Genomic DNA, 26,873 nt, shown 5'->3' on the forward strand with positions numbered 1-26,873 from the left:
TTGTCTCCCACAGTTCCTCAGGCCCAGGGGCTCAGCAAGCGCATTAAGTTTCCAACAGGGTGACCACCGGTGTGGGTCGCCCCGTCCTGGCACCTGGGCTAGGGCTTGCCGGGCATGGCTGCGTGTTGGCATATACGTGTGAACACACACGTGTCCTTGGGCACTCCCTCCATGCTGAGTGGGGAGAGCTGAGCCTGAGTGTTGGGGATCCAGCGAGGACTCCCTACTGAACTAGGACGCCCGGAAGATCTAGGGCCCATCGCCTCGATCTCTCGATGTTTCTGGATCCAGGACCTAGGTCTGGGCCCAGGGCAAAGTGGACTGCAGACATAGAGGAAGGGCACCAATTTTCTTTCGAGGTAGGGTCTCACTCTAGCCCAGGCTGACCTGGCATTCACTATGGAGTCTCAGGGTGGCCTCGAACTCACGGCGATCCTCCTATCTCTGCCTCCCGAGTGCTGGGATTAATGGGGCGTGCTGCCACGCCCGGCTCGAATTTTTCATCATGGGGCTGTCATGGGATGGTCTGGTAGAACGTTCTGGAAAAGACAGGCTTGTATCTGTGCTATCTCATTGGTGGCCGGGAGTCCTGTGTGGTTACTGTGCACTTGTATTGGCTAGTGTGAGGGAGAAGCTGTTTTTTTTTTTTTTTTTTTTTTTGCACTAAAGTGTGACGAACCACATGCAGCCCAGGCTGCCCAGGGCTGCGAGGGCCATCTCAGATATGTGTTGCGTCTCAACCTTCAGAGAAGAGCCGGGGGGATCAGCTTCCTGTCCCAGGGGGCCCCAGACTGGAAGAAAGCAGGGCTGAGGCCCGGAGGGCATGGTCATCAGACAGAAAGGGGCAAAGGGGAGGAGCCGGGGTTCCCAGAGCACTTTCTGCGATGCTAACGGGGTGCACATCTAGAGGCGATCACCCCTCCTGCTCGCCGGCCCATGGAGCACATGTTAGGGATGTGTCAACGGAAGCTTGCCTGGCGGGCAGGGGTCACACAGACAGGAAGAGGCGGGAGGAGGATTCGAACCCATGCCCGTGCACAGCGCCTTACGTCCTGCTGTAGCCGGTCCACCGAGGCCGTGATCTCCTGGGCCCTGGGCTGCCCGTAGCTCTTGGTCAAGGTGTCGTTCAGGTACTGTTTTAGCTCGTCGCTCAGCTGAAGACGGGAACGTGGAGAGGGGTCAGCAGGGGACTGTTGCGGGGACCATGCTGAGACCAGGGTAAGGGTGGGCTGGGGCGGGCAGTGCTGCCCCGTGGCCAAGGCCACTTTCAGATTGGCACAGGTTTGAACTTTGATCACGAGGCGAAGTTCAAAAGATGGATAATCGTTGGAACGTGCAGACGCAGGACTCAGACCACCTGTGCGGTTGGGTCGTTCTGTCTACCAGGCTGGCGTCATCTGCTGCTGCCTTCAAGCCCCAGATTTAGAGGCTACCAGCATGGGAGGAGACAGGTTCTCCTGGTCCTATACGCTCCGGGGAGGCAGACCCTGGGGCAGTCTTTATTTGACCCTTTGAAGCCTTTCTCCTTGCCTAGCTTAGGCAAGTAGATAGATCTCTTGTCCTGGGACCTTTGGAAGGGACAAGAATGACCGCGCCTCCTCTGGAAATCTCCTAGCCCGCTTCCCACGTGCGTAGGCCCCATGTGGCACCCAGGGGTAACAACAGCCGATGGAGTAGAGAACTTCTAGGTCTGGGGCAAGAAGCCGGGGTGCAGGTGTGCAGAGGATCCCCCTGTTTGGGAGGCAGGACCACCCTATGTGAATGTCTGTCCCCCGCCACCTCGGCAGCAGGCCTCACTGCGACTCTCAGAACCCCCAAGAGGGCAGCCGAGGCGGGCCACTTTCACTTACGTTCTGGTAGTACGCGTGCGCCAGGGCTCCTGTGACCAGCTCAACGAGGAAGATGACCAGCAGCAGGCAGAAGTACTAGGAGCAAGGGGACGGCACGGTCACCACGAGGGAGGGGCGCCGTCCTGCGACAGAGGCATGGCAGAGATCCCCACGGGGACCCCACCCCCACCGACCCCTCCACCGACCCCCCACTCACTCCTCTCATCAGCCACACTCCTGGCGTGGAAGCCTCTGCTGGCTGCCACCACCAAATCCCCCATGCGCCCACTGGTCTGCAGGCAGGCACCCCGCTAATCCAGCCAGCTACCGAGTGCTGAGTGAGTACCTACTGGATGCCAGCTGCCAGGCGTGATGGGAAAGCGTTACTGACTAGGGTATGGGTGAGCAACTAATTTCAAGGCTGTGTGGGCAGCAGCGCCGCTCGCTACCCCAGGTGAGCCTTGGGATGGGCAGTCTGGGCAGGCTTCCTGGAGGCAGCGGTACCTGACATGTCCTTCTGAGGACATGGAGGCAGATTTTAGGTAGGGAAAGAAGGAAGGGAAAGGAAAGAAGGAAGGAAAGGCATTCTGAGCAGGGAAGAGCACCGGTCCAGCCTGGGGCCTTCAGGAAGTGCAGAGCATTTGTGTTCAGAGAGTGGAGAGTTCCCACGTAGCCGGGAGGTGGGGGCAGTCCGGGCTCGGGAAAGGCAAAGGTTGGGGGTCCGTGGAAGGTGCGTTGAGAGCCAGTCTTCCAGCCTCAGAGCTTGCTTCCCGTCCTTCGCGGCTCTGCCCCGTGTTCGTAGCTGCTCGGCCATAACTGGCCTCCCTAGAGGTTTCTCAGGGGCTGTCGCCGCAAGCAGTCAGGTTCGCATGGCTGGCAGAAATCACCTGACCAAGAGCAGCTTGTGGGAAAAAGAGGCTTATTTTGGCTTACAGGCTCTAAGAGAAGCTCCACGATGGCAGGGGAAAACGATGGCATGAGCAGAGGGTGGACATCACTCCCTGGCCAACATCAGGTGGACAACAGCAATCGGGGAGTGTGCCAAACACTGGCAAGGGGGAGCTGGCTATAACACCCATAAGCCCGCCCCCAACAATAACACTGCCTCCAGGAGGCGTTAATTCCCAAATTTCCATCAGCTGGGAACCTAGCCTTCAGAACGCCCAAGTTTATGGGGGACACAGGAATCACACCTCCACAGGGCTGGCCGTGCGCTGGGACTGTCTGGCTGGGCACACGCCTCCTAGTTCTCACCTGGCTATGTCACTTCTGGGTCTGCTCACCCCTGAAGCACTCTTAGAGACCCCCCAATATGTCAGGGCCACGTGGGCTGGGAGGGGATGGGATGGGGGGGGGAGGGGATAAGGTCACAGACAGCCAAAAGGCATGGAGTAGAGTTAGAAAGATGGAGGAGGACCACTTCATGTCCCCTCACCCTAGAGCCCACACCTGGCCACCCTGGGCCAGCAGGACTCAGGGGAGGGAGGCAGCTGTGGGTGACACTCTCACACCAGGGAAGGGCAGACAGGCAAGAGAAGGCAGCTAGAAGGGCCTGCAGGAGAATGGGCTGGGGACAGGGCTGTTCCATGGGTCTGCAGGCTTTGCTGGGGCAACTCAGTGGGGCCCTGCATGGGCAGATCTTGAGAAAAATGTGTTCTCTTTTAGTGAACTTTTTTTTTTTTTTTTTTGAGAGAGAGAGACTTGGCACACCAGGGCCTCAGCCACTGCAATCAAACTCCAGATGCTTGCGCCACCTACAGGTCACGTGGAACATTGCGCTTGCCTCGCCTTTGTGCGTCTGGCTTACGCGGGATCTGGAGAGTCGAACGTGGGTCGTTAGACTTCACAGGCAAGCACCTTAACTGCTAAGCCATCTCTCCAGCCCTCAACGTTAATTTTTATTTTATTTTATTTTTTTTGAGGTAGGGTCTCACTCTAGCCCAGGCTGACCTGGAATTCACTATGTAGTTTCAGGGTGGACTTGAACTCATGGCGATCCTCCCACCTCTGCCTTCCGAGTGCTGGGATTAAAGGCATGCGCCACCACCCCCGGCCATAATGTAGTTTTTAAAATAACTTTTAAACATTTTATTTATTTATTTGGAAACAGAGGGAGACAGAGAGCGACAGAGAGAGAATGGGTGTGCCAGAGCCTCCAGCCACTGTAAATGAACTCCAGATGCGTGTGCTGTTTTGTGCATCTGGTTTTACGTGGGTCCTGGGGAACCAATCTCAGGTTGTCAGGTTTTGCAGGCAAGTGCCTTAACCACTGGGCCATCTCTCCAGCCCCGTAATGTATTTTGATCATCATTCTTTCCCGTTGCTTTCTTCTGTCTTCCCTTTCCCCGCCCTCTTCTGCTGAATCTCTACTTCTTTCCGTCTAGTCCCTCTTCTATTTTGATCTGTTTTTTTTTTTCTTTGCCTTTCTCTCCTCCATCATCCACGAGCCAATGTTGATGGCCCCCTGCTGTATAGGAAAGAAACTTTCTTTCCAGGCCTAAGGAAAGAGCCTGAGTAAAGTTACTTTGAGGTGAATGATCCCCGCTTTCCCCCAAACACACACACACACGGTATCCTCTCTTCTCCCAGCCCTGTAGCTGGCCGCCACTGGGGACAAGGGAAGGTTGCTAGCCTCTGAATGATGGCATCAGCCCGAAGTTGAGGGGACAGAAAAGATCCCTGGTCATTCTTCCTTCCCTGTCCCAGGCTGTTCTGTGAAAGGACCCCCCCACCCCCGCCGCCCAGCTTGCATGTCCAAGGTCTGTCGGTCCTTCCTCCAGGCTCAGATCCCCCTGGCCACCCCTTGGCTGAGGATGTAGGGGGAACGGCAGGGTGGGGTGCCATGAGGGGGGGGTGTGCATCCCATTCGCTGGGGCTTCACTGCGCGGACCCCACTGTGTGTTAGTTGTAAGTCAGAACAAAACGTTCTCCAGCTGAGGCGCTGGACAGGATGGATGGCCCGGTCGTTGTAGGTAGGAAGTAAGCTTTGGGGCTGTCTGTGGTGACCCCGTGGGTATCAGCTGCCTCCCCACTGAGTTTGTACTTCTCAGAGCTCCAGCAGCAGCAGCAGCGGTCAGCTTAGACCAGCTCGAGATCCTCCCAGAGCTGCTGGACCCATCGGACAGAGGGCGTGGCTGCCCTGGACCGCTTAGGGGGTCCTCCACCACCTCAACCTTCCTCAGGGACCCCACTGAAGTTCCTCCTTGACATAGTTGTCTTTCCCGATGACTCCAAGTTACTCTCCCCTGCCTGGCTATGCAGTGAGGGCAGCAGTTTCTCTGCTACGTGGCACTGCCAGCCTCTCTGCCTCCTCCCCCCCCCACTGCAGACTGCCCGGATGTATACTGGTGTGAGCCCTGGTGTGTCAGGGGAGAGGCACCTCATACTGAGTGACAGGACCCCAGACTGCTGGTGTGGGCTAGAGGCAGGCAGCTCTGGGCCAGGGGTACCCACGTACTGTCCCTCAAGTCCAGAGGATAGCACACTGGCTACCTCTTTTCAGTTTGCTCAGATGTTCTCTCAGCTCAGCACAGTTTTGCCTGCAGAGGCTGCCTGACGATGTCTGGAGATGTTATTTTTTCCTCCCAACTGAGGGACAGGGTACTAGGAGCTGTCAAAAGGCATATCCAGGCTGCTTCTGTCATCTGAGAGGCACAGGACAGTCCCCATCGCACAGAGTGATTCAGCCAAAATGTCAGTACTCAAAATGTCAGTGATGCCGATGTTGAGGAAACTGGACTCCTAATCCCCTCAGGATCCCAGGCTCGTGCCGGAACCTGATGTGCATATGTGCACGCAGGTACCAGGGGAGGTACCAAAGGAAGACCTGAGAAGTGTTCATCCACCTTGGAGAGGCCAGAAACCAGAGACCACAGCACAGAACTCTGCCTACCTCAAAGGGTGCGTCTGCAACATAAAGTTGTTCACTTTGACCTAAGCTAGGATCAGAAAACATCCTAAGGGGCTGGAGAGATGGCTTAACAGTTAAGGCGCTTGCCTGAGAAGCCTAAGGACCCATGTTCGACGCTCCAGATCCCGTGTTAGTCAGACGCACAAAGGTGAGGCAAGCACAAGGTCGCACATGCCCACTAGGTGGCGCAAGCATCTGGAGTTTGTTTGTAGTGGCTGAGGCCCTGGTGCACCCATTCTCTCTCTCTCTCTGTATTTCTCTCATAAAACAATTACAAAAATCGGGCTGGAGAGGTGGCTTAGCGGTTAAGGCGTATGCCTATGAAACCTAAGGACCCAGGTTTGATTTGCCGGGTCCCATGTTAGCCAGATGCACAAGGGGCGCACGTGTCTGGAATTCATTTTGCAGTGGCTGGAGGCCCTGGCATCACGCCCATTCTCTCTCTCCCTCTCTCTGTCTCAAGTAAATAAATAAAAGAGATAAATAAAATGTTTTTTTTTTTAAAAAAAAAAAACAATTACAATTACAAAACAAAATCAAAGAGCCTGGAATAGCTCTTAGTATAGCTATGTGTTAATTACCTTGTTGTTGCTGGGACCAAAGTACATGGGCAAAAACTAGTTTAAGGGAGGAAGTGTTTATTTCAGGTCCACCACGGGGGAGAGGGCATGGTGGAAGGAGCGTGGAGCGGCCCTGGTCAGACAGTGCTCTCCCCTTTTTATATAGTCCAGAACTTGGGGCCCATGGAGTAGTCACCCACTCCAGTTAATCTTATCACGATTCTCCCTCACCGACATGTGCAGAGGCTCACGTAATATCGATGATTCCTCACAGGTGGTTCTACGTCCCGTCAGGTCGACAATCCATACAAACCACACATCATTTCCTCCAAAAAGAGGGATCCTGGGCTGGAGAGATGGCTTAGCGGTTAAGTGCTTGCCTGTGAAGCCTAAGGACCCTGGTTCGAGGCTTGATTCTCCAGGTCCCACGTTAGCCAGATGCACAAGGGGCGTATGCATCTGGATTTTGTTTGCAGTGGCTGGAGGCCCTGGCATGCCCATTCTCTCTCTCTCTCTCTCTCTCTCTGACTCTCTATCACTCTCAAATAAATAAATAAAAAATGAACAAAAAATTTTTTTCTTTTTAAAAAGGGGGGATCCTTATGGGATGGATCAGGGAAGGCCTTCTCAGAAGACTCGGGTCACCAAGGGAACTTACAAGGCTCAGGGACGTTCACAAAGTTACAAGACACACGAGGACCCCCCCCACCCCAAGGTCACAGGAGGAATAAACGATTGCTTACAGAGAGGAGAGACTTCAGTGAAGCTGCCCTACACGTTGGGCACAGAGCTCCAGGGATGTAGCGGTGGGCTGTTTTTTTTTTTTTCTTATTTGGTGATGCACCTGCCTCTGAGTCACCCCAATAAATTGGCTTTCCAAGCTATACTTGGGTAAAATAATTCCTTGTCTGTTGCTGGTGCCCTATCTGGGGGTGAGTAGATGTTCATTCGTGTCTCCCCAGGAAATGTCACGTAGCCCATGGGGAATGTCTGCTTTCGGGAGCAGCCACGTGTCCCACCGGTTGCTCTCGGTGAGGTGGCACGGGCGTGCTTCCGTAAGCAGGAGGAGAGCCAGGAAGCCCGCAGAAGGTTCTGACGCGCTCTCTGGTTCGGAGTTTGGTCTGTGGGTTGGTGAGGTAGCTTCGCGGACAGCGTGCTTGCCGTGCCAGCTTGAAGAGCTCTGGAACCTACCTAAGCGCTTGGCATGGAGGTCTGCACTTGCAAGGCGGAGATAGGAAGATCTCAAAAGCAGAACGTAAAGTGGGAGCAACTGCCACCGACCTGTGTCCTACACACACACACATGCATGCATGCAAATATGCACATCCTCATACACGTGCGCGGACGACTCTGGCTTGCCATTGATTTCCGAAGGATTGAACAAGGCCCCCCGACAGGAAATTCCTAATCTGAGTCTAGTTACTGTTCACTGGCCACGTTGGGCATTTTCTTGAGGTGCTGGCAAGAATTGCTGTCTGTCTTAGGCTGGAGAGATGGCTTAGCGGTTAAGCGCTTGCCTGTGAAGCCTAAGGACCCCGGTTCGAGGCTCGCTTCCCCAGGTCCCACGTTAGCCAGATGCACCAGGGGGCGCACGCGTCTGGAGTTCGTTTGCAGAGGCTGGAAGCCCTGGCGCGCCCATTCTCTCTCTCTCCCTCTATCTGTCTTTCTCTCTGTGTCTGTCGCGCTCAAATAAATAAATAAAAAATTAAAAAAAAAAAAAGAATTGCTGTCTGTGACTTAGGAGGTGTGCTGGCCTTGTACATCAAAACCTAGGAGGGAGGAGTAGAGCATTCTTAGTGCCCTTCCCCCCCCCATCAACCCTCCCCTGGAAGTTCGTGCCTTTCTCATCGGCAGTATTTGGGAGCACTTAGCAGGTGCCAGCCCCTCCTGCCAGGCTGCACGTGACCCTTCCCTGCCTCCCGAAAGCGCCGAGTCCCAGCCTTAGTCATCGAGTGGCCACGTGAGGATCAGTGTCAGGCTCCTCTTGCCCTCAAGGACACGTGTTCGTGGAGCTAAGCAGATTGTCTGAGGTCCCACGACAAATCCATGGCCGAGCGGGGAATGGCAGGCAGGAAGTTTGGCACAGCCCCTTGGGCCTTCCCAGCTCTGGGGTACCGTCTCCACTGAACAACTGACAGACACACGGACGAGCTTGTGCGCACTCAGCATGTGGCAGGGGACGGCTCTGATGGACGTGAAGGAGGAAAGTGCTGGCCTCAAAGAACAGGGTGTCTGAGCCGGGCGCGGGGGCGCACGCCCTTAATCCCAGCACTCGGGAGGCAGAGGTAGGAGGAGCGCCGTGAGTTCGAGGCCACCCTGAGACTACAAAGTGAATTCCGGGTCAGCCTGGGCTAGAGCGAGACCCTGCCTTGAAAAAAGAAAAAAAACAAAGAACAGGGTGTCTGGAGAGGAGACAGCGACCGAGTGAAGAGGGAGATGTGCATGCAGAGTGAGTGGACCCTGCCTTCCTCCCTCCAGGTCAACCTCCAGCTCCACTTGACGCAGGGAGTTTTCAGGGTCTGTTGATTCAGGGCTGCCTTCGTTCAAGAAGCCTCCACAGGCGTCTCCACCCAGTGGAAATCGGTGCGAGAACTCAAAGAAGGATTTTGTAGCTTTAAGCCTGTGTCTTCCTAAGACCCATCTGATTTCAATATAAGTCAAGCTCGACAGAAAGTAAATTCAGCTCTACCTCAAAGTATTATTTATTTATTATTTTAGAGAGAGAGAAAAAGATAGAGGAGAGAACTGGCGTGCCAGGGCCTCAGACAGCTGCAATCACACGCCAGACACTTGCGCCACCTAGTGGGCACGTGCGACCTTGCACTTGCCTCACCTTTGTGCGTCTGGCTTAAGTGGGATCTGGAGAGTCGAACATGGGTCCTTAGGCTTCACAGGCAAGCGCCTTAACTGGTGAGCCATCTCTCCAGCCCACCTTAAAGTATTTTTTTTCCTAGCTAATTCGCGCGTGTGTGTGTGTGCATGGATTCATGTTTGTCTATGTATGTGCAGAGGTCAGGGATTGATATGATTCTCAACTACTTCTCTGCCTTACTTACTGAGCAGGCATTTCTCCGTGAGCTTAGGTATCTACGTTGTCCCTCGGGTTCTGTCTCTGCCTCTACAAGCCACAACACCTGGCGTGTACGTGAGTTCTGAAGTCAGGTCCTCACACTTGACTGGCAAGTGCTCTGCCCACTGAGCCACCTCTCTGGTCCCCTGGCTAATTCCTTAACGAAGCAGTTTAAACTGAAGCTAGAAACTTTCTAAAATTACAGATCTGCAGGAACCTGGGATTGCACAGCATTCCCTGAACCAAATCAGTACTTTTTCTAATGAGACTCTCTGCAGGAAGTTTGCAGCAATACATCTCCCTGTGACATTCAGGTGATTAATTAGAGATGGCATTTTCACATGGACTTGCAGTGGAGGGGGAAAAGCTGAGCCCCAGCTAATTTGTGGGCTACAGTCACTGGAGTAAAAGACACACAGGACAGCTCAGCAGACACACGTGCCTTTTTTTTTTTTTTTTTCTTTTGGCTGTTGTTTTTTAAGAAATTTATAAAATTGAGAGCCAGAGAGATCTGGGTTCAATTCTCCAGGACCCATGTAAGCCAGATACACAAAGGGGTGCATGTATCTGGAGTTTGTTTGCAGTGGCTGGAGGCCCTAGAGCGCCCCCTCTCTCTCTCTCTCTCAAATAAATAAATAAATAAATAAAATATATTAAAAAATAAACAAAATTGGAATTTCAAAATTGGAACATTTCCTCTGTTAGACAGATTTTGCCAGAAAGAAGGAAGCTTTCTGGAAGCTTTGATCTTCCATCTCCTCCACGGTTCTGCACAGCAGACAAGAAACTGTTTGCTGTCAAGCCTGTGGTGTGACCATTGGGGGGCTGGGTTCTGGTGGGCCGGAACATGTGGGGACACCAGTTTCTTCTCAGAACAGGGTGGAAAGAAAGAGCAGAAGGAAGTCATGGTCAAGGTTAAGTGGCAGGGAAAGAGGCCCCGCTGAGAATCCCAGCTGTGGAGTGTGGGAGGCCTACACTGACGAGCCGAGAGGTCAGAGACCTCAGCCGTGTGCCAAGCCGGAAAAGACGGAGCCAGCTGTTTAAGCAGAAACGACCTTGGGGGCGAGTTATTTTCTGGCAACGAACCGCCAGCTGGAGGTGCTGGGCTATTTGCAGAAGAGAGAGGGTGTGGATCCCGGAGGCCTCAAGCCATTCCTGTAATAAGATGTCACTTTTGGAAGATGACTTCTAGCCCTCCTGGCCCCGGCCCAGCGCTCGTGGCCCGGCCATCTGGCTGCAGCTTTTCCGCGTGCTGGGCCGGGGCCACCCTACCTTGGAGCTGCTTTGCAGTGAGGCTCACTACATTGGCCTGGCCCACAAAATTCTGCTAAAGGATAGGGGCACAGACTGCACCAGGACTGGACCAAGCACAGCTGGCTACAGCTCAGGGGAGCTCAGGGGGGACAGCAGAGAGGGGCTGGCAGGCCTGTGGGGGGTGCGTGGAGAGGAAGGCAATATTCCAGAAGCATGTGAAAGAAATGCAACAGAGGTCATCCCAAGTGTAAGGTTAATTGCTTGGGTTCCAAGAGGATCCCACGGTGCCTGTATTGGGTGTCACTGGACAAGCTAAAGAAAGACAGATGCGTCTGATGTCCCCCACTCCCCCCCCCCCCCCCCGTGCCACTGGGAACTACCCAGGGTTCTGCGGGTGCAGGACCCGCAACTGACTGCAGGGGGCGGCCCAGGCTTCTGTGGGGGATGCATGGTTCCGGGGACAGAGAGAATGCTGCTGTGGATGGACTCAGGCCTGGGGATGTGGCGGGTCACTGTGCCTACAAGCCCCTGGCAGGCCTTCCGCTTCTCTCAGCAGCTGGCAGGAGACGGAGCAGCCTGTGGCACCTTAGGAGGAACTCAAGGGGGCGGGTGAGAGTGAGGGCAAGGCAAAAGATAGAGTGGCAGGGCCCAGGGTGAGGTAATCAATACTGTCCCTAGTGGTGATAATTTTAGGCCAGGACTGGTGACAGCGGAGAAGGAGAGGCTTAGACCCAGAACAACAAAGAAGAGCAGGGAGCTCAGGGAATAGCAGGGGGTTGGGGAAGGCCTTAGGGCTTGGGGAGAAGAGCTTGGGACACAGTCTAAACCACTTCCCCACGGGAGGCTCGTGTCTATCCCTCGTGAAATTCCAGGCCAAATCAAAGTCCCCTTTCCTCCTCCCCACTCCACAGGGCAGGCAAGGAGAGAAGGTGCTGGAAACAGCTGTGAAGATCCAGTGGATCAGGTAACACTTTCCGTGAGCCATGGAGCCTTAGCTGCAGAAGATTGGCTACGGACGCGAAGCGGTGGCGATCTGGGATAAGGGACATGCTGCAGAAAATGCTCTGGCCTGGGACTCTTAGACCTACTTATCCCTGTGACAAGATGCTGTGTGACCCAGGGTGAATTCGCTCACACTTTTCGGGCGGGGAGTGTTTCTGTACAACATACAAGTCGAAAGGGAAAAGGAGGTGTTGGTAATGGAGGTCAGAACCTCCTGCAAGTTCCCAGCCCTGTGATCAGAGGTGGCACAATGGGATGGTAAGCCACTGGGCACAGGCTGCTTTGCTCTGCCCACCCCCTCCCCTTTTATTTGACAGATGAGTCATTTTCTTCCCGTTTCACTGACAGCAGGAGAAACCGGGAACCATCTTGCTGGGAACCTTTTGACAGGGCTTTTGTTTCCTACTTCCACTTTGACAGACTCTCTCCTGATTGGCCCTTGCTCCTTTCACCTCATTTGCATAAATCCAGCCGAAGGGGGAGGGGGCGGGGCCTGCCTGCATCTATATAAAGGCCCCGGGCACAGCTGCTCCAGGCAGTGGCCCGAGACCAGCCGCCCTTGCTCCTGCTTTTGGTGCCACCCACTCCTGCCGCTTCCACTTTGACGACCTGTTTTCTCCATTGTTGGCAGCCTGCCCTCTGTCTTCAGTGCCACCAAGAGCCCACAGCTGTTACTTCCACCTTTGTGCCCTCTCAGCGGGCATCCTGTGACCCACCAAAGGTTTAGAACTGTAACGCTCACAGCCAACCCCTTTAAGCTAGCATTCCGGCTGCTGCCAAGAATTCAGAATTGTCAACTCTTGTTTTATTTTAATTTATTTTGAGAGAGAGAGAGAGAATGGGCTCCCCAGGGCCTTAGCTGCTGCAAGTGCACTCCAGACACTTGCGCCCCCTTGTGGCGCATGTGCGACATTGCGGGCTTGTGCCACTGCGCATCTGGCTTACTTGGGACCTGCAGATTCGAACATGAGCTCTTAGGCTTTGCAGGCAAGCGCCTTAACTGCTAAGCCACACGCTGTCATTCCCACATGGATAACTGAATAAAATCCCCATTCATTCACTTTCCATGTCTTCAGGGTGGTGAGACAAGAACCCAGGAGAAGAACTGGCCGTTAGCATTGGTGCGGTAGGTCTACTGACCAGGGAGCTGGAGCTGTCCACAAAACTCTTCAGCTCCTTTCTTGACTGCTCCTCTCTGGCGAGCAGGCCTTCCACCACCCTGGTTCCGGGGGGCAGTGTGTCATCCTTGGGGTGTCCCATCCTCTGGCCTGCAGTAGTCTGAGTGTGGTATGGAAAGCTTGTCACAAGCAGAGGTGAGAGGGGCCAGGGCTTCTGGCTGCCGAGGGAGAGCTGTGCGCTCAAATCATCTTAGTTTAGTCATCTCCAGGACTGTCTGACCCCCAGCCCTGGGTCTGTATTTCAGTGGATGCCAGCTGACTCTCACCACAGCCAGGGCCTCCACCGGGCAGAAAGGAACACAATCAGATGCCCATTATCATCTCTCCTCTCCTGGGTCCCCTGATGGAGGAGAGCTCAGCCCCCAGAGGCCACTGCCGTGTGGGAGGGCATCCTGTGGCATAGCCATTTCTTTCAAAGTGAAACATTTCCACGGGGAGGGTTGAGAGAGGCTCCAAAAGACCACAGGAGCCAAGGAAGCTCATGGTGCCCAGGGAAATCGGTTTACAAATTCACAAAGCCCCTCCCCCCGCTTATAAATGGAGTTAGCAGTTGCTGGAGAGAGGAGACTGTGGTGGAGCTGTCTGCAGACAGAAAGAGGGAGAGAGAGAGAGAGAAAGCGCGCCAGGGCCTCCAGCCACTGTAAATGAACTCCAGACGCGTGCGCCCCCTTGTGCATCTGGCTAACATGGCTCCTGGGGAATTGAGCCTCGAACCGGGGTCCTTAGGCTTCACAGGCAAGCGTTTAACCGCTAAGCCATCTCTCCAGCCCTGTCTGCAAGTTTTATAAGGAGTGCTAAGGGATGCCACTTACGTGAGCTGTCACCCAAGTTGGGGTGGGCTTTTTTTTTGGTGATGCGCTGCCTCTGAGTCACCCATGCTCCTGTAAGTAACCCCCACCACCCACGCCCCTGTAAATCACTCTAATAAACTCATTGGTTCACCAAGGTAGACTTGGGTGGAATCATCTCTTTGGTCTGACATTGGTTGCCTATCTGGGGATGAACAGATGTTTGCTGATATCCCCCAGGAAAAGTGATACGATGCCCGTGCTTGTGCGTGCTCTCTAGGGAGGAACCTTTTGGGCTCCAATGGCTGAGGATGTAGTCTTGTAACCGACCTCTTTGTCCCTGTCACCACTTCCTCCCCAGAGCTCCAGCAGGCCACGGGGTGGTTCCTAGTCACCTTACCAGGGGCCCAGATTGGGGCTTCGTGGTGAGAACCTTGAAGTCACTGTCTTTAATGGCTGAGCCATCCTCCTGGCCCAGGTGAGAACTTAAAAACATTTTGTTTGTTTGTTTATTTATTTGAGAGTGACAGACAGAGAGAGAAACAAGGAGAGAGAGAGCGAGAGCGAGAGCGAGAGAGAGAGAGAGAGAAAGAGAATGGGCGCCAGGGCCTCCAGCCTCTGCAAACGAACTCCAGACGCGTGCGCCCCCTTGTGCATCTGGCTAACGTGGGTCCTGGGGAATCGAGCCTTGAACCGGGGTCCTTAGGCTTCACAGGCAAGCGCTTAACCACTAAGCCATCTCTCCAGCCCTCAGGTGAGAACTTTCAGATGGCTCACCTTCCTCCACGGCCAGCCCACCTGTAGGCCTCCTTTGCCGGCTGGTGCCATGGACTGTGACTTGTTTTAGGGCCCGGGGTGGGGGGTTGCCCATGTACTCAAGCCCCTCCAGCATCTTGATCATCTTTTGTAAGGCTCCCTCTGCACCCTGGCCTGTAGAGGTTCCGAAATCAAGATCCAAGTACCCACAGACAGGAAGAGGAGTGTCTTTTGTATCTTCCTACTCTTATGGTCAGATCTAGAATCTGCCCAGGGAGCCTGGTAGTGGGAAGAACAGTGCATACCCTCCAAACGTGCTCTTGGGCTGGGGCTAACAGGAAGTCATTACCCACGCGCCCTCAATACCTGCAGGCGCGCATACACTGACCCTCCTTTTCAGCCTCATTTGGAGACTTTCTCAAGACTCCCCCCTTGCTGCTCGGGGGAATGAGGGTCCTCACTATGGTCCATATGCCCCACACCACAGAGATCTAACCTCTCCTGCTGGGTTAACTCTGGGGGTCGCTTTTGCTGTAGTCACTGCAAAGCCAGCTCCTGGGGCCATGCATACACACGGCTCATGCTGGTGGGCAAAGGATCTCTGGTTCTGTTGGGAAGATGTTGCAGGTTCTCAAAGCCCTGGCTGCAGGATCTGTCCCTTTGGGATCTCATGAGCAGCTGGCTCCAAGATAAAGCTACCACCAAACACAGTGGCATTGGGGACCACCTTGTGGCCTGATGGAGAGCGCCACGAGGCTAAGTGGCGAGCTGTGGGGGATGATGCCATCAAACTGCTGGGTACCTACTTCTTTGGGGGATGTGGCCTCACCCAGGATGTGGGACCCTGGGAGGAGCAGCTCTAAGAATAACCACTTATGTAGGTTCCTTCTCAAAGGAGCTCGGCCATCGGGATGTTAATTAGAACTGTATTTTTATGATCTTTATGTAACGTGGTGACTGGGTCCCTCAAATCTTAAAATGCTTCCTCATTATCTTTAGACCTTGCCCCATATAATGATGGGGATTCCAACGAGGCCAGGAGAGGCCGAGTGATTCACTGGGTTCCCAGAGCATGCTGGGCAGCCTGCATTAAACCTGCTTTTTGAGGTGCGAGCTCCCATACAGGTGCCCCGGATTCTGGGCTCGTCATCCTAGTTAACCAAGACTTAGACTCCCAGGAGGAAGCGCTGAGGTTCTGGGTCCCCTTGTTTTCAGAAACTGGGCTCTAGAACTCGCTTTTCTACCCTCCCCATCCATTTCCCTAAAAATAAAAGAGCTCCTGACAAAGACCCAGTTTAGTCCAAACGGTCCATCACGATCTTCAGTCGGCTGAAGATATAAAAGTTTGCCAAGCCCATATTCAAAACCCTAAAAATAGCCCTCTCCTTTGATCTGGGTGGCATCAGTTCTGGTCATCAGCCTTCTGCTCAGATGGCCTGAATTATCTGTCTCTCTTATCCAGTCTTGGCTAAAAAAGAAGATTTGGTGTGAATAATTTAAGGCCCAGCCTCGCGCCCCTCTCATCCTTTGCAGGTTTCTGAGCCAGGCTGATCATGATTTCAGCACGCACGAAGAAGCGCTATTCCTGTCTCTGAGGAGAGTGACTTTGAGGGGCTGCAGATATGCCAGGACAAAGGCCCCGGGGAGAGACAGATGGCATACTTGGGTACGGCTTGAGCAGCCCTTTTCTGGATTCTTCCTGTAACCTTTTAACACCAGCTCCCCCCCCGTCCTGCAGCCCCACTGGGACGGCCACCGTATAGATGTCCTCTCTCCCACCTTCACATCTCTATTTAAGGATCACTTCGTGTAGAGCTAGGCTTGCTGTGTTCCTCCTCTGGGGCGATCCCTCGGCCTTTCAGCCCATCAAAGATTCAAAAGGGAGTTGACACTGGAGGAAACCAGTGAAATAACAACACGTGAAATTGAGAGCCAGGTGTGGTGGCGCACACCTTTCATCCCAGCACTCGGGAGGCAGAGGTAGGAGGATCGCTGTGAGTTCGAGGCCAGCCTGAGACTCCATAGTGAATTCCAGGTCAGCCTGGGCTACAGCGAGACCCTATCTTGACAAACAAAACAAACAAACAACAACAATAATAATAATAAACACACAAGTGAACTCTCTAGGAGCTTCCAAACACAACTCAACCACTTGGCTTGCTAAATGGTGCCTGGCCTTCAAAACTCCTGCTGGTATTTGCCCCAGAAAGCGCTGACAAGGACGTTCCTGGTTCAACAACTCAGACGTCAGTGGTGGAGGGGCTGGCTGGCAGGTGGGATTGGGATAGGGTGTGAGGGCAGGAGGTGGGTGACTGCTTCCCGCCGGCTTGTCCTTGGGCCACTTTGTTCGTTGCTTCTTCTCTGTGGGAAGGGGACAGGGCAAACAGAGAAAGAGGGCTCTAGATTGTGAGGCTGTTTGTAAGCCTGTCGATGGGGACGTGAGTCTTGGCAGTCCTGCCGATAGTGGCTAAGTGTGCGTGTGCATGCACACATGTGTGTCTGCATGCGTGTACACACATGTGAGCTTACCTGTGTGCACATGCTCATGCATGCTTTTTTTTTTTTTTTTCCTGGCCTTAGTGTTTAGTGACATTGGTCCAGGGAGATCACTGGACTCAGGCAGAGTGGGTGGAGCAGAGGAGGGAGGAAGTGGGCATCTGGATCTATCCAGCAGCTGCTGGGTCCCCAGCCTGTCTGGAGCCTGAGGGGGTTGACACGGCTCTCTCTGCTGACCCTCTGAAATGCAGACAAGAGGCCAGGAAGTATCCACCAAGCACACGCCCTGGCTTTCCGCTCTGCACATCTCTCCTGTGCAGCCACGCTTGGTTCCCTTTGGGCAAGCCACCTAGCACCGAGGAGCAGCCGGGCTGTGCCTGAGGTGGCTGGAAGCCTCCCTCTTACAGGCCAGCTTGTCTAGCTGGACAGATGGCAAGGTGAACTGTGCAAGGAGGGGCAGTGAGCAGGGTCCGGTGTCAGAGCTTGACTTCCCTTCTGGCCTGGGAGATGGCCCAGTGCAGAGCTCTTAGGGAGGCGTTGGTGTCTCAAGATACCAATAGCTCATGTCTCCTGGTACAACCCACACTGTTGCCCTTCAATCTGGAGACCCTTGGTGAATGTTAGACCCCTGGACTTCAAGTTCCCTCTCTCATCAAATGTGCTGGAAATGCTGTTACTTCTTTCTGTTTTTTAAATATTTTGTTCATTGAGTTATTTGACAGAGAGAGAGAGAGAGAGAGAGAGAGAGAGAGAGAGAGAGAGAGAGAGGGAGAGAATGGGCATGCCAGGGCCTCCAGCCACTGCAAACAAACTCCAGACATGTGCACCCCCTTGTGCACCTGGCTAACGTGGGTCCTGGGGAGTCGAACCTGGGTCCTTTGGCTTCGCAGGCAAACACCTTAACCGCTAAGCCATCCCTCCAGCTCCGCCATTATTTCTTGATAGAGCAAGGAAGCCTTGGATGCCCAGGTGGCTAGCTCCTGTGGAAGTCCTCTCTTGCATCAAGCCCTACCGGGGTGTCCGGTGGCTGTGCCTCAGCCTTGCCAGTGTGGGGGGCAATTGCACACGTCCCCCATGCCCAGCCACCTGTGCCTCTGACTTCTGCCAGGCTCAGCTTGCAGGAGGAAGCCGGCTTTCAGGGCAGTCCAGCTTATTGAGCTCACTGTCCTCCGCGCTTGTCTGAGCCCAGCATTTCAACTGCAAAATGTGGCGAATCTGCCTCTCTGGGAGGAGAGGGTGTGCATGGGAGAGGGGCAGTTTGCCCTTCCCTGGCAGTGTGACCGTCAGTTTTCAAGCTTTATATCGTCCAAGTGCTGCTCCAGTCAGCCTGGTTGCCAGGTGCACTTTACATATTGAGGCTGGGCTCAGCCACAAGTACCCCTTCCTGCCTTCCATCGACTGTGGCCCCGTGCTGAGCCCTGGTCCCTGTGAGCCCCAGAACCCAGGAGGGCTGGGTAGTGGGATACAAGACTTTCCGCCTGGGTCCTCAGTAACACCCCAGTGACTTCCCCTGGTGCGCTGGTCATAGCTGAGGCACGCCACAGACTCAGGGACCCCTCAGATGGCCGACGACGTGCCCTCCTTTGGACACCGTCGGCTGCCCATATTTGAGGGGTGGGCCAGTCTCAGGGGGTCAGACGTGCCCTGTGACTGTCGGCTTTGCTGCCCTTTCCTGAACGATATGATGCGACGCCGGGCATTTGTACTGCGTTTGCTGTTGTAAGCCGCCTGCAAGCAACTGGAAATGCATGGAGGATGTATGTAGGTTATAGGCAAATATTACACCTTTTCCTTTTAGGGATTTGACTTGAGAACCCACAGGGCTTCTGGGAACCCAGCCAGTCTCCCTGGACACAAAGGGAAGACCTGGCTCCCACCGGGCCACGTGTGGGATGGCCAGGCAGGCTGTGTGTTTGTCCCATCACCCCAGCGTCACCGTCAGGAAGGAGTTCATACAATATACCCTGGAGGCTGGTGTCCATATAGAGGACCACCCCTCCCCCCCCGACACACATCACTATGTACTCAGCCAGCACCCTGGGCCTAGGCGCTCCTGCAGAGCAAAATTAAGAAAAATCTTCATCTGGAAGTTGTCAATAATATACATAAGTAAATGGAAGAACGTCTTCAAACCAGGAGGGCCACCCAGCTGTGCCTCTCTCTACAAAGCAGCTTTCATATTCAGGGCAAGAAGTAGGTCGCCGCCGTACAGGCTGCTGCAGGAGCCGGACCCATGGGCCCCTCACAGCACCCCCTCCGCCTCCCGCTGCGCCCTTACGGTGCATGCTGGGAAGTGGGGTGCGTGGTGGTGTGGGTTGCACGGGGACCCTTCAAGGCCTCCACTCCCCTGCCCCCCCGGCCGCCGCCTGTGCAGCCTCCTTCCTTTCAGGCTCAGCCTGATTTCTAGGAGATTTGGGTTGGTTCTGTGGCCCATATATGGCACTGTCTTGCTTTTTTACCTTTTTTTAATTTTTATTTTTCATTAACAACTTTCATGATTATAAAAAATACCCCATGGTGATACCCTGCCCCCACCCCCACTTTCCCCTTTGAAACTCATTCTTCATCATATCCCCTCCCCGTCTCAATCAGCCTCTCTTTTACTTTTGATGTCATGAACTTTTCCTCCTCTTATGATGGTCTTGTGCAGGTAGTGTCAGGCACTGTGAGGCCATGGCTATAAGCCTGGTGGTTTTCAGCCTCCTCTGCGTTTTCCTTCTCTGCCATCAGGACTTGGCCCTCAGGGAGTGGGTGTGGGGGAGCTCCCAGGTCATGAGAAGTCGGCCACAGCCAAGGGTAGGGGCAAGGCTGGGTCTTTGGAACCTGAGGTGGAGCCAGCCTTGGGGTTCCCCAAGGTTTCCCCCTGGCCTCTTTGCAACCCTCCATAGCTATGGATGCCTCCCGGGAGCTCAGACTCTTTCGCAAACAATCAAATTAATTAGGCTGGCCTGATCAAGTTTCTAGATAGGCCAGGAAGGTGTGTAAATAGCACACAAGGACATAAAAAAAAAAAAAAAAAGCCAGAAACCCTACAGGAGAAATGACCTGGTTCATTCAACAAACAGATTGTGAGGAGAGACAGAACCAGAGATCGAGATTCAGGAGATAGAACGTGGGACCTAATTTAGATCCTGACTCAAACAAGCTTAAAAAGAAAGAACTGATCGCAGGTGGGTCAGTTGGGGAAAATCTCAAACAGCCCAGTTACATCCTGATATTAAGGAATGACTCTCCATTGTTTTCAGGAGTGAGAAAGGATCCTTGCGCTTGAAAGGCACATAACTGAAACGCAGAGGATCCGGTGTCTGGGCTGTTTCAAGATAACCCTGGGTGCTCAGACGACAGGGCTTGGGGAAGGTGCGACCCAGACAGGGTGCTATGAGAGGACCATGGTGAACTTTGGGTGACACGAGATTTTCTCCATCCAACTTTTTTTTTTGGGGGGGGTGGGAGGTTCGAGGTAGGGTTTCATTCTAGCCCAGGCTGACCTGGAATTCACTATGCAATCTCAGGGTGGCCTTGAACTCACAGCAATCCTACCTTTACCTCCCAAGTGCTGGGATTAAAGGCGTGTGCCACCAGGCCCGGCCATCCAGTCTTTTCATAGCCATGAAAATTACCATGATTCTTCTTCTTTTTTTTTTTTTTTTATTTTAGGGCTGGAGAGATGGCTTACTGGTTAAGGCACTTGCCTGCAAAGCCAAAGGACTCAGGTTCAATTCTCCAGGACCCACATAAGCCAGATGCTCAAAGTGATGCAAGCTTTCAGAGTTCATTTGCAGTGGATCTCTATCCTGGTGCACCCATTCTCTATATGTACCTATCTCCTTCTCCCTATGTATCTCTCTAAAATAAATAATTAATTTAAAAAGAAAAAGAAATGACCATGATAATAATGTCTACTAGGAGGAAGAAGAGAAGGATGAAAAGGAGGAGATGAAGGAAGAGGAGAAGGGGAAGGAGGAAGAGGTCCAGGAGGAGAAGTAGGAGGAAGAGAAGGAAAAGGAGAAAGGGCAGAGAGGAGGGAAAGGGAGAAGAGGAAGAGGAACAGGAAGCAGAAACCCCAGCAGCTTCCAAGGTAATTGCCAAGTCCTGGCTCGGTCCTGTGAGGCGGGAGACCACAGCAACCACAGATTCCAGAGCAGCACGTCGCCCCAGAAAAACAGCCTCGACACCCTTCCCAGCCTAGGGAACCCAGTGTGTGTGTCGGGGCGTGATGGGTGGTGCCTGCTCCTGCCCATTCGTGGAGCACAGGACCATGCCCACTCCCCAGGGAGGGTCACTCACCGTGGACAGGCAGCTCTTGTGCTCCCGGATGATGGCCCCGAAACCCAGGAAGCCCGTCACCACGACGAGGGTGCCGGCGAAGATGAGGATGTAAGTGGAGGCTGCGAAGGTGCTGGAAGCCAGGACGCCGAGGTAGCCACTCCTCTCCACCAGGGCCCAGACGCCCACGGCCATGACGGCCACCCCGCCAGCCTGCAGAAGCACAGAGACGGCAGGTAGTGGACAGCTGCCCCTTGTCACCTGCTCACCGGGCACCAGACCCTTGTCATCCATGCTCACATCTGAGCCTGCCGTTCCTGGCCTGGGGGTGAAGGGTAGATGGGCAGAGAAAAGGCACTGCCCATGGCTCATTCCACTTTGATCCTGAGACACAGGGCAGGGTCAGGACCTTGCATGATTTGCAGGACTTGGCACGGACTCTTGAGAATGTGCCCTTAGGGGCACAACTTGGGGCTCACCTTCTTGGGAGGATGAAGATATTTAGAGCGAGAGAGAGAGAGAGAGAGAGAGAGAGAGAGAGAGAGAGAGGAAGAATTGGCTCGCCAGAGCCTCAGCCACTGCAATCAAACTCTAGATGTTTGTCACCTAGGGGGCATGTGTGACCTTGTGCTTGCCTAGAGTCGAACCTGGGTCCTTAGGCTTCACAGACAAGCTCCTTAACCACTAAGCCATCTCTCTAGCCTGTCAAGTTGTCTTCCAAGCAGCCACTTAGGAGGATGGGCCAGGAGATAAGAGCTCAGCCTTCAAACGAGGAGACCGAGGCTTGCAGAGGATAGCCTTGTGCGCACAGTGACATCAGTGGAGAATGTCAGAACCGAGCTTCCGGGTCGGGTCTTCTGAGGACAGATCCCATGGCACAGGCAGGCCCAGCCCTCCGCTTGCTTGATTTAGACAGATGAGTCCTTGGGCTGGAGACATGGCTCAGTTGGTAAAGTGCTTGCGTGACAAGTAAGAAAACCTGAATTTGGATCCCTACCAACCATGCAAAAGGCCAGGCACGTTGGTCCTTGCCAGCGGGCCCACCACTGGGGAGGCAGAGCCGGGATCTCTGGGCTTGCTGGCTAGCTGGGTAGGCTGCGTGAGTGAGCTCCAGGCTCTGTCTCAAGAAAGGATGAAACGGGGAGAGCTGTGCAGGAGGACGCCCGATATCGACCTGTGGCCTCCATATGTACACACCGGCTCCCACAAACACACGTGTGCCCCCACACATATGTCCACGCGCTACATACAAATACACACGCAGCGGGAGAGCTGAGCACCCCCTCCATTGTGAGGTGCCCGTTTTCTTTCTGCTTTCACCTCTCTAAGTTATGCTTGGCACTTCTTCATGGTGTATGAAAAACAACGGTGACGCTTACGATCAATGGCCTCTGACGTTCACGGGATCCTAGAATATAGCAGGGTCTTACGTTCCCTGTGGGCAGAGCTTCGTAAACAATGAGGGATTTCCTCATCGGAGTCTGGGGGGATGGCATTGAGCCACAGATGAGACTGACTCATGGACACCCTCATTGGTCAACCTCAATGATCCCTAAGATCTTCTAGCAAAATGTCCCCCCCTCAAATTCCTCTTACCTCCCATAATATTACCTAAAAACATTTGGGTGAAGATCTTAACTTATAAATAGCTGTGTGACTAAGAAGTAGTCCCTTGATCTTTCTGGCCACCAGTGTCTTCATTTCTTAACTCAATGCATTATATTAGCTCAGTGGTTCCAATTTAAAATCCACTAAAGATTCCTTTGATTAATTTTCCCCAAGAATCTGATGAATTGAGGGTCTTTGCCTAACATAGTGCATTAAATAATAATTTATTTCCCAATTTTTCTTTTAAAAATATTTTATTTATTTATCTATTTGAAGAAGCAGAGAGAGAGAGAGAGAGAGAGAGAGGGCTGGAGAGATGGCTTAGTGGTTAAGGCACTTGCCAGTTTGATTCCTCAGTACCCACGTAAGCCAGATGCACAAGGTGGAACATGCATCTGGAGTTTGTTTGCAGTGGCTAGAGGCCCTGATGTGCCCATTCTCTCTCATATGCCTTTTTTTTCTCTCTAAATGCATAAATAAATAAATTTAAAGAGAGAGAGAGAATGGGTGTACCAGGGCCTTCAGGTACTGTAAACGAACTCCAGACGCATGCGCCACCTTGCGTATCTGGCTTATGTGGGCACTGGGGAATCGAACCTGGGTCCTTAGGTTTCACAGGCAAGCCCCTTAACCGCTAAGCCATCTCTCTCCCAGCCATTCCAATTTTTCTTAGCCGCACACTTAGAATAGGAGCAGGAGGAGCGTTCACGCAGAGTGAGATGATCAACATAGCTCTGCAGAGTTGTTCTAACTTCTAGAAGAAAGCTGGGATGCTCGGCCTGTGGGGTTAACGTCCTGTCTGGAAAGGTGAGCGGTAGCCACTTCCCAGATGGGTGTGACCCCTTGTGTGCGTGTACAACCTTGCGGCTTACATCACTGTGTGCCTGGCTTATGTGGGACCTGGAGAGTAGAACGTGAGTCCTTAGGCTTTGTAGATAGGCGCCTTAACTGCTCAGCCATCTCTCCAGCCCAGCTTCATTAAAAAAAATATATTTATTTATTTGAGTGAGTGAGAGAGGCAGGGAGAGAGATAGAAAGAGAGAGTGAGAGAATGGGGGCACCAACCCCACCCTCTCCAGCCAGACGGTGACCTGAGCACTGGATCCAGGACCACTAGAAGGATATGTTCACACAGGCCTGGGGATGGTTAATTTCTTGGGGACACGGAACCTGTGAGATGCCGATACAACTTGCATCGTTCATCCAAAGAAACAGTTATTGCAAAACACATCCAGGACCCGGGCTAAAGTCTCTTGCGGTACCATGGGCAGAGCCCCCGCTTTGATGGTCTGTACATTCCCAGAGTCGCGGGTGCCTAATCACCCGGGAAGTCAGGAGCACCCAAGGACACAGCCCAGGCTGTCAGCACCCCCTGGGAGTTGGGATCCAGGTACTGACATTTTGTAAGGGTCCCAGGGGACCCTCTGAGAATCCCTGCCAGGGTCTGAGTGTCCCATCGCTCTCTGCCCTAGGTGGTACTGTGCAGAGCCTCACAGAACAGCCTAAGCTTCCAAATCCCCCCGGGAGCAGTTGCCTGGGACACAGTTGAACTTGGCTCTGGCCTTGAGCTGTGTACTCTGCTCCACTGCTCTTGGATCCTGCAAAGCAGCTGAGCTCCGCAGGCCAGCTGGGTCCCCAGCCAGCCACCGCAGAGGGTCTGGCAAGGATACGGAGGGACACCCTGTCTTGTGTAGACAGTGACAGGCCCGCTCTTGTGAAAAAAGGAGATGAATCTGATCAATGAACAAGTACATCCTCCCCTTCCCAGCCACTGGAAACCACAGGGTCCTTCAGGCACTTTGACCTGGGATTTTGGTCAGCTCTGGATGAAAGAAAGAAAACTTCCCCCTGTTGGGACTGTTCACTAGAGGATGTCACAGCCTCTCTAAGCTTCAGGTTTTTTCCTTTTCTTTTCTTTTTTGAGATAAGTCCAACTGACTGCCTTTTTTATGAGAGAGAGAGAGGGAGAGGGAGAGAGAAAGAATGGATTGGCATGCCAGAGCCTCAGCCACTGCAATCGAACTCCAGATGGGTGTGACCCCTTGTGTGCGTGTACAACCTTGTGGCTTGCATCACTGTGTGCCTGGCTTATGTGGGACCTGGAGAGTAGAACGTGAGTCCTTAGGCTTTGTAGACAGGCGCCTTAACTGCTCAGCCATCTCTCCAGCCCAGCTTCATTAAAAAAAAAATTATTTATTTATTTGAGTGAGTGAGAGAGGCAGGGAGAGAGATAGAAAGAGAGAGTGAGAGAATGGGGGCACCAGGGCCTCTAGGCACTGCAAACAAATTCCAGATGCATGTGCCACCTTGTGTATCTGGCTTGTGTGGGTACTGGGGAATGGAACCTGGGTCCTTAGGCTTTAGCAGGCAAGCGCCTTAATCACTAAGCCATCTCTCCAGCCCAGCTTCAGTTTTATTTTGTTTTGTTTTAGAGAGGGAGAGAACGCTTGCGCCACCTGGTGGGCACGTGCCACCTTGCGCTTGCCTCATCTTTTGTGTGTCTGGCTTACGCGGGATCTGGAGAGTCGAACACGGGTCCTTAGGCTTCGCAGGCAAGCGCCTTAGCTGTTATGCCATCTCTCCAGCAATGTGAGCGGCTATTTAACAGTGGGCTTGTCACGCCCAGGCTGGTTTTCCACCTGCTGGCACGTTTTCCACAGCCCTTTGGTTTTTAAAGATCCCTTGATAAAATAAATCCACTGCTCCTCTCTCTTCCGGAATCCCATCTGCCCTGACCAGTATCTCACAGGAGCCCCCGGGGTCTGAGCTGGGAGGGAGCCTAAAGTCACCTGCTTGCTCATCATCCAAATGCATCTTGGAAGCTGGAGGAAAGCTTGTTGGGAGCCATGCACACCCCACACCCAGGAGACCATTCTGTCTTCTCCATCAGCCCCACGGATGGTGCATGTTTCTCTAGCTATGGCTCCTTACGATTTGTTTCATTGGCTACACTCTGTCTCCCCTTTAGCCTCTGTTTTTAAAACTTTTAAAAAATATTTAACTTCGTTTATTTGAACGAGAAAGAGGGAGAGAGAAAGAGAGAGAAAGAATGGGTGTGCCAGGGCCTCCAGCCACTGCAAACGAAATCCAGATGCGTGCACCCGCTTGTGCATCTGGCTTACGTGGGTCCCGGAGAGTTGAATCGAACTGGGATCCTTTGGCTTTGCAGGCAAACACCTTAAACACTAGGCCATCTCTCCAGCACCCCCGTTTAGCCTCTTGATGAAAGCTCATTCACATTAGTGTCCTGGGGAGAGTTGTCAGAGTGCATGGGAGATGTCCATAGGGAAAGGAGGGACGTCAGAAAGGAGGGAAGGAAGAGCAGAATAAGGACTGAGTTCGAACACTTTTGACTTTACAGGGACTAAGTGAGGCCCAGACAGAAGTGACAATTCCAAGGTCACATTATAACTAGCCACTGATAGGGTGGGGACAGATACTCGGCAATCTTTAGTGCTAACTCTGGATGCTGTTGTGGGAATTTTTTTTTTCTTTCTGGGGAGATGTGAACAACTTTCTACTCACCCCCAGACAGCACCAGAGAGAGGACAAAAGGACTATTCCACCCAAGGTCAACTTGGTGAACCAAGAAGAGTGGGTGACCCTAAAACATTATTTACATCACCAAAAAAAAATGTTCAACCTGCTCTCCCCCTCCCCCACCAACCCCGCATGGATGACAATTTCCTCATAGCTCCACAGAGGGAGTCTTCCCTGCAGTTAAGGCTGTACTCTCCTGAGAGGCCAGGATTACAAGCAAGTGGAGGCAGGGCAGGATGGAGTGAGGGGCTGGAATCTCAGGGGAGGGACTGATGACCACCCACCGTCTTCCTTCTCTTCCTCCTCCTTACTAATTAATTCATTAATTTATTATTATTTTACTATTTATTTATGTATTTGTGTGTGAGTGCGGGCATGCACATGTCAGGGTAGGCCCGTACCACAATGTGTATGTGTGGAGATCAGGGCACAGGTTTTGGGTCCTTCTCACGGTTCCGCCTCATTTCAGGGGCAGCCCAGCCCGCTTTTTACGATGTGGAACATGATCTTCTCGAGGGTCTCCGGTGGGCAATCACAGCAGAGCCCTGCTGAAGTTGGGGACAGCTGCTGCTTCCACCCCGCTGCCCGGAGTCAGGCTGAATCCAGCCACAGTCCA

At 53.2% G+C, this 26,873-nt stretch overlaps 1 protein-coding gene across 2 annotated transcripts in view; it reads right to left on the minus strand.

Annotated features, from left to right (window-relative positions):
* The window catches only part of Tspan11 (tetraspanin 11), a 53,169-nt gene that overhangs the window by 12,367 nt on the left and 13,929 nt on the right, over nucleotides 1-26,873 (minus strand). For both annotated transcript variants that reach the window (XM_045139659.1, XM_045139658.1), the window contains exons 3-5: nucleotides 21,131-21,322; nucleotides 1,851-1,925; nucleotides 1,050-1,154 (exon numbers count right to left, since the gene is read on the minus strand). In XM_045139659.1, coding sequence (XP_044995594.1) covers nucleotides 1,050-1,154; nucleotides 1,851-1,925; nucleotides 21,131-21,322 — 372 coding nt within the window. The remainder of the gene's footprint in view (nucleotides 1-1,049; nucleotides 1,155-1,850; nucleotides 1,926-21,130; nucleotides 21,323-26,873) is intronic.

Source organism: Jaculus jaculus, chromosome 23, assembly GCF_020740685.1.
Source record: "Jaculus jaculus isolate mJacJac1 chromosome 23, mJacJac1.mat.Y.cur, whole genome shotgun sequence".
Taxonomy (NCBI): domain Eukaryota; kingdom Metazoa; phylum Chordata; class Mammalia; order Rodentia; family Dipodidae; genus Jaculus; species Jaculus jaculus.